Source organism: Suricata suricatta, chromosome 3 (genome assembly GCF_006229205.1).
Source record: "Suricata suricatta isolate VVHF042 chromosome 3, meerkat_22Aug2017_6uvM2_HiC, whole genome shotgun sequence".
Lineage (NCBI taxonomy): Eukaryota > Metazoa > Chordata > Mammalia > Carnivora > Herpestidae > Suricata > Suricata suricatta.
Window position 1 is genome coordinate 163,762,306 of NC_043702.1, and position 12,474 is coordinate 163,774,779.

General features: G+C 42.5%; 1 protein-coding gene across 1 annotated transcript in view; it reads right to left on the reverse strand.

Moving 5' to 3' along the window:
- EPRS (glutamyl-prolyl-tRNA synthetase) overlaps window positions 1-12,474 on the reverse strand; it is a 67,210-nt gene that overhangs the window by 14,794 nt on the left and 39,942 nt on the right. Inside the window, exons 18-21 of the mRNA XM_029933405.1 lie at window positions 10,978-11,331; window positions 3,399-3,632; window positions 2,146-2,408; window positions 217-220 (exon numbers count right to left, since the gene is read on the reverse strand). Of these exons, the coding sequence (XP_029789265.1) occupies window positions 217-220; window positions 2,146-2,408; window positions 3,399-3,632; window positions 10,978-11,331 (855 nt within the window). The remainder of the gene's footprint in view (window positions 1-216; window positions 221-2,145; window positions 2,409-3,398; window positions 3,633-10,977; window positions 11,332-12,474) is intronic.

A 12,474-nucleotide genomic window follows, 5' to 3' on the forward strand; every position in this document is an offset into this window, starting at 1 on the left:
ATCCCCAAATAAAGTTTTTTACCTAGAAAACAATTTTGCCATCTCTTAAAGGTGGTTAGGTACTGTCCACAAAGAACTAGGAAGGTCAAGCCTAACAAAAGCTATGATTTTAATGCAAACACCTCTTTTACAAAGTCCTTTACAAGGCAATGTATTTGTAATAAAGATAGAATCTACTTACATAAAATTCTCTCATGAAAAAGAAGAATCTTTTACCAATCTTAATCCAGAAAAAATTATAATCAGCAAGATCAGTGTCCCACTCAAAGTACATGTCAAATAAAAAACAAGGCTGTATGTGTGTACACGTGTGCATAGATAAGTATATAAAAGCCTTACATAGTTAACAAATTTTTCTTTTCTTTTGTATTTTAGGGACACAGGACATGCGTGGGGGAGAGGGGCAGAGGGAGACTCTTAAGCAGGCTCCACGCTCAGCACGGAGCCTGACACAAGGATCAATCCCATGGCCCTGGGATCATGACGTAGCAGAAAGCAAAGAGTCAGACACTCCATGGACTGGGCCTCCCAGGCGTGCCAAAATTTTTCTTTTAATTGCAGTAAATAAATGTTGAAGGGACGCCTGAGTGGCTCAGTTGGTTCAGAGTCTGACTTCGGCTCAGGTCATGATCTCACGGTTCGTGGGTTCGAGTCCCGAGTCAGGCTTTGTGCTGACAGCTCAGAGCCTGGAGCCTGCTTTGGATTTTGTGTTTACCTCTCTCTCTACCCCTTCCCTGCTTGTGCTGTCTGTCTCTCAAAATTAAATAAATGTTAAAAAAAAAAAAAAAAAAAAGGTTGCACAAATGCTTCCAAAATAAGATCTGCAACAAAAAAATAAAAAAATTAATCCAGACAAAGACTCCTCTTCTTGGAGCACCAATAATTACTCCAGAACTGTGGTTTATGATCCACATAGGAAAACTCACCCAGCAGTTGTTTCAGAGTTTGCCAACAAAGCTTTGTTGTCTTAAAATCTTTTTTTAAATTTTTGATACAGAGAGAGACAGAGCATGAGAGGGGGAGGGGCAGAGAGAGGAGGAGACACAGAACCGAAAGCAGGCTCCAGACACTGAGCTAGCTGTCAGCACAGAGCCTAATGCGGGGCTCGAACCCACAAACTTGAGATCTGACCTGAGCCGAAGTCGGAGGCTTAACTGACTGAGCCACCCAGGCGCCTCTATTGGCTTAAAATCTTAACATGTTTATATTGCTCTTCTCTGCTGTTTTAGTTTTGACACGGCTCAACAAGATACCTACATGCAAACTGGCCCTTTCACAAAGATGTGAAAGGTGAGAAATCCTGTTCTCTGTTCTATTGTTTTGTAACCCATAAATCTGCTGGCCTAGTCAAAACGCTAGAAAAACAACCGTTACATTCTCATTTAAGGAGACACTGCACATGATGTGAGAGCTAGGAGGCAGGATTTTAAAATCAGCTAAACAAATCTAAAACCAAAAGATCTCCCAGGAACCGTTGCTAATGGCAGCTTTCTCCCTTTGCTGAGCCATGAAAGGAAGCCGACACAAAGTTCCCTCCCCTTCTGCGTGGGGATTACAGACGGGACGTCACGCTGCTCCTATGAACTAGAACAAACTCAAACACCATCTACGCCACTATTTATTTTGCCTTTAAAATAGCTTTGTTTCCTATTTAACTGACCAAATTTAAAATCCTATTAAGAATGATGTTGTCATTCCATAAAAAATTTTCATTCAAAAAATTTGCTTAAGGTATAAAACAATGACTCCTATCAGGCTACCAACTGTGTTAAAAGGGAGGAAAAAGAGACTGTTTATATGTATTTGTTTCTACTATGTAACCAAATGAAGATCCGTCAGTGGTTACAGAAGAGACCAGCTGTGGTTACCAGTTAGTCAGGGTGGGAGGAGAAACTGGGAAGACAGGAAGCGAGACTTCAACCGAACTTTTTATATTCGGAAATTCCTGAACCAAGCAAACGGATGTGTTACCTATTTAAATAAACAGAAAACTGACCACAGCTCCCTGCTGGCACTATACCTCTAGCATTCTCCACCTTCATGTGATAGTCAAACTCACCAAAATTTGTTTTTAGAAAAAATAATTTAAGAGCCTAATTCATCCAAAGCTTTGCTTCACGTCTAAGAGCTTCCACGTTTTATTACCTGGTCTGTTTCTTAGGCCCTTGCCCTTCTCCTGCTCCGCTGGACGACAGCCCACTGCCTTGGTTTTTAAAGGACTCTTTCTTTGGGCCGTCACTTTGTTTCTGAGGCTTATTCTGCTTTTCAGACTTATTTTCTTTTTCTTTCTTTTTCTTATCCTTGTCCTCAGCCCCAGTGGCAGAGACAGGCTTATACTCGGCTCCTGTTAGGGATCTGTACTGTGCCTTCAGCTGAAGGAGTTCCTGGACGGCCGCATCCACCTGATCCTTTAGTTTAACGAAGGAGGGAAGAGAAGAGGATATTTAATTCAAAGCACCAATCTCCAAAGCTTCCTAAGCAGATTTGAAAACACAACTAAAGGCAGAGGGAAATGGGGTAGGGGTGGAGAACATTAAATATACTAACTGCTGGGAACAAAAAAATATGATCAATGGACAGAACTGTGCAAAAGAGGGACTGAAAAACAGTATTATAACTGCCCTATCCACACAGCAGTCACCAGCCGCACGTGGCTATTAAAATTAATTAAAATTTGAAACTCGGTTCCTCAGTCACAACAGCCACATTTCAAGTCTTCAATGATGACACGTGGCTAGAGACTGCTGTGCTGCACAGAGCTGCGACACAATATGCCCGCCACCACAGAAAGTTCTAGGAGAAAGCACTAGTGTGTAACAGGTACTCCATTGCAATTTAAGTTAGGAGCCATTAAACTGTATTCGTTGAGCATTTCACAACCATAAAAATAACAATAATCAAATTTCTGTATTACTGGTTAAATTTCAAAACCTGTAATGACTGTTTCCCACTCACAAATCTGTACCAAAAAATCCTACTTCTAGGAAGAGAATATAATTAGCACAAACTACACCAGAGCTCAAAATAAATAGAACCTGCCATCTGAGACTGAGTCAGCTTTAGGAGAATTGAGGAAAACAAAGAGCAGGCGTCAAGGGCCTATGAAGAGCAAGGCACTGCTAGAGGCTAGGTCCCTATTTTCCAGGTTCCTGCCTAGAGAGAAAGGGACAATTTACCCAACAGCTGAAGTACAGAGTGTTTAAGCACCATGTCAGAGAAAGGCAGAGTCCTATGAGAATGTCTAGTCAAATCTAGGTGGGGAGGGAAATGGTCAGTGAAGGCTTCCCCACTACGCAAAAGTTGCAGACTGAAATATATGATGGGCCAGAAAGTATTCCGGGCAAAGAAAATAGCCTGTAATGTGAAAAACAAAAATACAAACTAAATATCCCACTAACCTTAGAGGCTTTTTCAGCTTTAAGTTTTCGAACTACCTCTCCTTGAGAAGCTACTTTGTCAAAGAGCACTTTGGCTTCTGGGGTTTCTGGACCCACAGGCTCAGAGCTGTTGGTAGGACCGGACTGTGAACTTGGACATGATGGGGGCTGACCAGGGATGTAGTCCTTCCCGGTTTTTTCCTTGTACTGAGCTTTCAGGGAGAGTAAGCATTCTACCGCTTCATTTACTTTCGCCTGAAATAAAAGACAACAAGACAATTATTGGAAACTTTCTGAAATTTCTGAAAATTTCAATGATTATTGAAAGTCATTTGTTGCTATCAAAGTATTCCTATAAATAATCATGGAGAAACCCAAGCAACAAAGGCGTTCAATCACAGAATAACAAATCAAAGCTAAAAAAAGACATTGAAAATATAAATCAAAATATAATCCTGGGGCGCCTGGGTGGCTCAGTCGGTTAAGCCTCTGACCTAGGCTCAGGTCAGATCTCACGTTCGTGGGTTCGAGCCCCGCGCCGGGCTCTGTGCTGACAGCTAGCTCAGAGCCTGGAGCCTGCTTCAGATTCTGTCTCCCTCTCTCTCTGCCCTTCTCCCCCTCATGCTCTGTCTCTCTCTGTATCAAAAATAAATAAAATATTAAAAAGATAAATTAAAAAAATATATAATCCTATATACAAGTCACAAAAATAAACACACATACACATATAGTACCATAACTTCCCATTTTACATATGTAAATAGACAAATAAATAATAGAATATCCAAGCAAAAGGGCAGTGTCCAAGCCCTGGGTCTATAAAGAGTCAAGTATGAATTTACAAAATCAGAACAAAGATCAGCTCAATGGCTTTCTATAGAAACCTCATGTTTATTAGCCTACTAAACAAACACTAAATATAGCATCAAAACGAACCAGTTTGGGGACAACTAAAGAATAGTTCATTGTTCTTTTAAAAACTTACAATACAATGAGAAGGTGTGCTGAGGTTTTAGTTAGACACTAACCTATATACCTCATCCTCTGATACTTCTACATAATCAGAATGAAAAAGGATGAAACACTCGGCCCAGCGGAGACACCTGTGGTTCCAGCAGAGGACGACACAGGCAAAGGACCCCGTGGGACCCTTCCCTGAGTGGGAGTGCTGTCTACGCACAGACCGAGATACCACTGAGAAGCCAAGGCATCAACCAGAGAGAGAGAAAGGGCCTCCAAGTGACCCTCTCCAAGTTTCACGGCCACATTGTAACAGCTAAAGGCAACCCACAGAAGCCAGGAAGAATACCACCACTGGGGTCAAAGGCATACAGGGGGGAGCCCTGGGATACCTTTAAAGAATCTGGATCCACGAATCAACAACTGATATTTCCTTATCCTGCTCAATGATACAGTGTTTGCTGCCTGCTGAGGCAGAGTCTGTCACACCAGGTACCACACAGAAGGAGTACACAGAAGAGGAGAAATGACACAAAGAGAAGCAGGAAGCTTGCCAGAGTTGTACCTCTGACCTGTCTCTTGTTTACATTCTGTCTTTAGAACTAAAAGCATTTTGGGGGCACCTGAGTGGCTCAGTCAGTTAAGTGTCTGATTTTCGGTTTTGGCTCAGGTCACAATCTGACAGTTCATGAGTCTGAGCCCCATGTCGGGGTCTGCACTGGCAGTGCGGAGCCTGCCTGGGATTCTCCTTCTCTTCCTCTCCTCTGCTCATGCTCTCTCTCTAAATAAATAAAATTAAAAATTAAAAAAGGAATTAAAAGCATTTTCACAGCAGAATCTACATGTTCCTAAGAAATAAGACATAGTTCCTAAGAAAAGAGACACAAAAGAACCAAGGAAAATGAACCTTCCATCAGCTAAAAGAAAGAAAATGGGGGAAAAAGTTAAAGGACTTTCCTGCAACCACTTCTACAGCAAGAGGCCTCTGAAACAAGTCCCAATCTCCACTCTAAGCAAGCGTTGACCAGAGTCTGAAGTCAAATGGCACACCCTTCATGAAGGAAAAGAAACCTTGCTTGACAAGATAATAATACAAAATATTACAAAGAAATTCTAGGGGCGCCTGGGTGGCTCAGTCGGTTAAGCCTCCGACTTCAGCTCAGGTCAGATCTCACGTTCATGAGTTCAAGCCCCGCGTCAGGCTCTGTGCTGACAGCTAGCTCAGAGCCTGGAGCCTGTCTTCAGATCCTGTGTCTCCCCCTCTCGTGCTCTGTTTCTTTCTGTATCAAAAATAAAAACATTAAAAAGAAGAAGAAGAAGAAAATTCTAATGTGTCCATCACTTCATTATTACATGATATTGTAAAGATAGAGTGAATTATATGTACTTATATCCCCTCCAACTGAGAAATGGAATATTGTAACTAAGTTTTCTATTCAGGTTGTTTTTCAAAACAGTGAAATTATACTACTCCCTATGCAGTTTTATCGGATTTAGAATGTATCTAAAGATTCTTGAATTAGAGTTATCAATATAAAAAAAATCATCACTATCATTTTATGGCCTATTTACTGCATGTTAGACACTACGCTAAGTGCTTATGTGGATCATTTTATCTCTCGTTTTATAGAAGTAAAGCTTAGGAAGATTAAGTACCTTACCCAAAGTTCCACACTTAGTGGTGGAAGAGCTGGGATTTAATCTAGGGTTTATTCTAGAATCTGTGGTCTTGGCCCTCACAGTTTGCCAAACATCCCAGAAGGTCGGAAACAATGATCTACATGTCCGGTTCACTCCTGCTAACGTGCCATGAAAACGGCATTTTCAGAAGGTATCTATGATTCTTACTTGTTGATGTCTCATAGAATGAGGAGAAAATGTCTTTCAATATACTAGTTTTCTGGAATAAGAGGCGTTTACAAAGGGAAATTGGATGGCACTACACGATGCAAGAGTAACATGTGCTGATAAGTTTTAAGTTCTTCACGGACAAAGATCATTTTAAACTTATCTAACGTATGCCAGTCCAGCATGACAAGGTTTCAGTAAATCACTGCTGGTGCAGAGGAATGAGAAAGAACAGCCCACACGAGGCCGCATCTGAGAAACTTTAAGACGCGAGTCCGAGGGAGGCGACCCACTCAGCAGACGGGGCAGCTCACCTGGCCACAAGCACAACGAGAAGACCCTGGACAGATACTTGGGGCAGCAGCCACTAGATGGACACATTTCCCCACAGGGAAGGAAAGAACCTTAGTAAGAAAATCCTAGAACTTTGCCAATTTAAAATGGTAAGAGAACCTTTCAACATGGCCAGGGCACTTCAATGATCAGTGAAACCAGTTTTGTTTTTTGTTTTTTTTTTTTTAATACTTTTATCGGACCTCATCCATTTTTCCCCAACTCTATAAATGTTCTCCCACTTTTTGTTCCTTCCTAACATATCCGAGAACGAGACCGGCACACATCAGTGATAATGACTCCGGAAGCAGATTCTCCCTGGTAGCGGGGTGGGAGATGGAGGGTAATCCAAAGCGGGAATTCTCCAAGTTGGGGAGGGGAAGAAATGAAGCCTGTCTCCTATACAAAGTCTGCCAGGAGATTTAGTGAACTAAAAGTACACCGGTTTTCCAAGAGAGGTCTTTTTTCTTAAGTCAACTAATTTAGCTTACGTTTTATTTAAATCTATTTAGCCTTCCCTGTAAGCAACAGCCCAATTATGGAACCCCATCCCCGGGGCCGGCCCTGCCCAGCAGAGACCCAGGCTGGAACCATCCGGGTTGGAACACCTCTTCTGCTGTTTCTCAATCTGGCTACTCATTTGTTTACCGAAATCACAACGTATCTGCTACTTTTCTCCGACACAAATCAATCAATACAAACTCCTCAGACTTTCCTAGAAGATCTCTAAGCTGTAGTCAGTCTTGTGACATGTCCTGTCTCACAAGATGGATGGATTTATATTTGCTTAGAGCAAAAGCAAGTTTGCATTAAGTACCAAATACAGATACAGCAGAAACCCATCACACACGAATCCCAAGCAAGAAGCTCAAAGTCTGTCAAGACAAAGGATGGGCTTGTTTCTTCTGATTTTCTCCCCCTGCAATCTTTACTTCTTGGCCTTAGAATTCTTAAGGCTATTTGGGGTAGGTGTTAGGGGCAGTGGTTTCCTCAAACAGCCTGTTTACCAGACAAAGGGGTAGAACACGGGGTTTTCTTTCCTTTCCTTAAGCTAAATACAGATATGCTATGATTTGGGTTTTAAAACCACAAACACTGGTGTGAAACATAAAAGAACACAGATTGGTAGAATACTGAAGATGAATTACTGGGGGCATAAACTAAAAGGTGCCGTGAACTGAAATGCTATAAGGGCAGAAGTAAAAGACAATCAACATGTGTCCATTGGGACGGGATCAGACAAAAAGAGCCTGTGAATGACAAGATGAAACAACTGTGAATTTTTTTTTTAAGTTTTTATTTTATTTTTGAGAGAGAGCATGGGCAGGGGAATGGCAGAGAGAGAGGAGGACAAAGGATCCACGGCAGGCTCTGTGCTGACAGCGGTGAGCCTGATGCAGGGCTTGAACCCTCAAACTGTGAGATCATGACCTGAGATGAAGTTGGACATTCAACGAACTGAGCCACCCAGGCGCCCCTAAATTATTTTTACTTAACGTGATAATCACTGATTTTGCTTGTCATTTATTACTTAAATTAAAAAGTCATTACTATAGGGAAGCCTGAGTGGCTCAGTCTGTTAAGCGTCCAACTTCGGCTCAGGTCATGATCTTGTGGTTCTGAGCGGGGCTCTGAGCTGTCAGCACAGCCTGTCTTCGGATTCTGTGTCTCCCTCTCTCTCTCTGACCCTCCTTTGCTCACACTGTCTGTCTGTCTCTCTCTCTCTCTCTCTCTCAAAAATAAGTAAAACATTAAACAAAAATAAAATAAAAGTTAGTATTTCAAATCTGAAATGAGACTTCAATTTTAAAGCAACTCAGCATTCAGAATTATTTTAATCTTCGGTGTATTCTCAGATATGCAAGGTGCACTGTTGTGCAACAACTACTGAGCAGGAGGAGAAGGAAAGAGGAGAAGGTGGACTTGAAGGAGAAACTGAAGGTAGACTCTTCCAGGTTTTCATTCCGTGCCTACCTTTTGTTTATACTCTGCCTTTATGCTTACAAATTCCTACACAGAATTACCTATCTGATCCTCAAGTGGGGGACGGGCGGTGGGGATCGAGGGAGAACAGACAGATGGATAAATAGAAAAAGAAAAGTCTAATTGAAGTTTGCAACTAACACTTTACCATTGAACATGACTTAACAGAAGAACTAATTTTTTAGGAAATGGAACTGTTATGAGGCTTAGACAAGTTATTAGTGTAAAATACATACAGACTTGCTTAATAAATTAATAAACTGGTAAAACCAGAACTCTCTAGTGTTCATAATGCAACACACCACTACCATCACATCTAATGAGAAATAAATCGGGAATCTGACTGCAAAATTGGAATCCAGGCTTTGTTAACTTGAGGAAGTTATTTTCATATTCAGTTGCTCACTGGTTGCTAAAATGAACAAACAGAAAAGGAGTGTTGTTTGGACATTCTTGAACACAGCTGTTGGGGAGGATTAAATGTAAGGACAGCACCAGTGTTACAGTACATGGTGCCAGATGTGGTCTAAGTAACACCTTCCATTCCTTGTAAATGGGCTGATTCCTGTAACAGGAGAGAGCACTATATACTACTGTTAGCATTTAGAGAAGAAAAAATATACACAGGATTTTGAAACGCTGATACGGAGCATTTTAAGCATTCAATAAAACAATGTTAAACTAAAGTCCAGCTTCATTTCAGTTCACATTCATCATTATCAAAAAGCACCTAGTAAAAGTACCTGCCTAACTACTGAAGAAATTTGGATTTTTTTTACCCATAGGCGCTGACTTTCCATAAGCTTGCCAATGCTGTTTCAGGAAAAGTATGACATGACCCATTGACCCAAAGAGATGGGAGGTGTAGCTGGTTGGGGCTGTTACTACCCCACAGTTAGCTGGCCAAGAATCAGCACAGAACCTCAATGTACTCTACTCAGAATGACGGAATTTAAAGCCAAAGCTCTTCCCCTCAAATTATATCTTGAGAGGGGTCCACAGTTTGTGCCTGATCTACAGAGTGGGTCATGTACGGAGTGGGAAATACTCCTCACCTTGCCTAAAGGGTAGGAAATATCAAGGATTTCTACCTAAGCTGCAGACTCTATTCTTAGAAGCCGAGCTATTTTAAGATCATAGCTCTGCAGGACTTCCAACAGGCTCACTAAAGAGAAAAGGGAAGAGATTTCTCACACTTCACAACGGAGAGAAAAACATTAACTTCTGGACCAAAACCCTAAGGTCTCCCTAAAGCATTTTCTCTCTTCAGCAGAGGTCAAATGTCCACAAAAGAAAGAATCTTAGGGGCTTCCGAATTCCAGTCAGATGCCTAGCAACCGTTAAGGAGGGGAGGAACCTCTTATCCATTCTCCTCCCACCAAAGCCCAGGACACTGATGGGACAACAAATCCCCTCCAGTCACAGAAGTCAAGTTCAAGGGTTCACCACACCTCTCTGTGTTCTTGTCACAGCCCAGAGTCTACAATTCTGGAAGTTTATGAGTTATATAAGCTTTATAGTTTATCAAACTTAAAGTTTCTGAATTCTACCCAGTTAGAGCACTACTCATTTGGTCGTGTTTTATTTATAGAACTACACTACTGCTCAAATAGAACTATACGTCCTGATTAGGAAATACGGCCCTTTTCAATCACAGAGCCATTCCTTTCGTCCCTCCCAGCAAACAATCCTGCTCCACACCCAGGGCTACCACCCATTTGGCTAAATGTTTTGCCTAAAGATATCATTAAAACAAGAATAAAATGTACACTTCAGTCAAAACTTAGTATCACTTTCGGGTTCCTCTCTCAGGGGAAACAGTCACTGGTCAAAATCCTCTGGACGGCCCATTACTCCCTGCCCACCCCCTGAACCTTCAGACCGCTCCGCCCCCGCCCCTCCGAGCCTTCCACTCGGGCCCCAGGCCGGCAGCACCAGCATCCCCTGGACAACTCTTCACAAACGCACGTTCTCGGTGCACTCTGAACCTGCAGAGGCAGAAGTTCAAGAGGAGGGACCCTGCAGTCCCTCTGAGCTCTCTGCAGTCCCAGCGAGCTCTCTGGTGAAGCTAGAGGACCATGGACTGACACCTAAAGAGCACCTTCCCTGAACTCTGTTCGTCCATAAGGGCTTCCTCTACCTCAGGACTACGTTAAATGTCCCTAATGAACTGTCTCCTCCTTCCCCGCCACGAACACTGGAGAGACTGGTTTACGCATCGCCGGGGACTACAGTCTCATCACGTGGGCCACGGTGTGTCGGTCCCCTCCCACGACACCCTCCCCCACCCGCACGGCAAGCTACTTCTCGCTAACATCTCCCGAGCCTGGCCCATCGAGGCATCAGAGAGTGTTGACTGTTCCGCCAAAATACTCAAGCAGACAGTCCATAAAACCACACGTCTTCGGACACGACCAGACGCAACCATCCTGCACCTTCCTCACAATGCTGTCTCGACTCGTCCCAGCAGACTGACCTTGGGGGCTTTTTCAGCCTTCAGTTTACGAACCACCTCTCCCTGGGCTGCAACCTCATCATACAGAGATCTGTCCAGAGGCCCTGCCGCGGGCACGGAAGGAACCTTCGGCGCGGCCGCGGCGGCATTTCCAGGCTTGTACTCCTGGCCGGTTTTCTCCTTATATTCAGCTTTCAAGGCCAAAAGCTGTTTGACAGCCGCATCTATATCTTCCTTTGCTGCTTTCTTGGCTTTTAATTCACGAACCACATCCCCTTGGGCGGCCACTCTTTTGTAAAGGACCGAGGGATCCTCAAATGTAGCACGAGTATTATCCAAAGGAGGACCTGGTCTCTCCTTACGAGGAGCAGCTGGCTACAGAGGCAGAAAACCAAAAGTGAAATAAACAGTTAACTCATGTTAAACGTCTTCCCACAAAACTGTCACACTGATTGTCTTCCAACATTCCATGCTAAAAAATTTTTAAGTTTTAAGCCCTTAAAAAGTTTCAGTAAACAATCTCATTCTCAACAATTTATCTCAGTGAAAAATGACAGAAGTAAACAGAGGGACATGGATATTCACCAGAGCATTTGTATCTCAGTAAAAAGCTGAAAATAACCTAAATCTTTACCATTAGAGGTTTAAAGAAATTATGACACATCCACTGTGTCTGAGAGTAAATCACTGTTCCACCACATACTCGCTGTGCGACCCTGAATTACTTACCCAAGCTGTTTCTGGTTTTAACTGTAAGAGAGGAGTAACTGCATTGAACCCATCAGTGTGATGCGAAAATAAAAGGTAATAAATCTGTGTAAAGCTTTTAGTCACAAAGCAGGCTGAGAAAAAGTGACTATCAGTAAGATTTAGGTGTTATTAATAATAATTAATAATAATTTTTTAAAAGAGGAGACAATATCTAGATTGTTGACAAGAAAGACTTCCACAAAATATTGTGATACAAGTTTAACTCCTTACTGAGGAACAATTCCATTTGTATAAAGTTACATATTGATGGGCAAATGGTTATATATAAGTACACGCACCTAGAGAGACGTTCACTAAAATGATCTCTGGATAGTGAATAACTATGCTATATTTATTCTCAATGTCATACTTTCCTTCTGCCTAGGATGCTTTCCACCCTACTGAAAAGCCCTTCCAAATTCAAAACCCAGCTCACATCACACCTTCCCCATGGCTTTCTTCTTTAGTGGTCTTCTATTTAACCTTTCAGCATCTCACCCACATTCATGAGTCACGTGCATTAACTCCAAAGTTACAGGACTCTGTCCTGACCCCAGATCAGCATTCTGAATGGTCTTTAAGACATCTTTACTGGGATAGCTAAGAGGGGCCCTAAGCTCCATCGGAGCTGCATTTTACATGGGGGTGAAGTTCTGAAGTTAGCATGTAAGCTAAAAACCACATATGCTCGGGGCAGCTGGCTGCCTCAGTAGGTAGAGCATGAGACTCTGAATCTTGGGATCATACACTGGGTGTAGAGGTTACTTA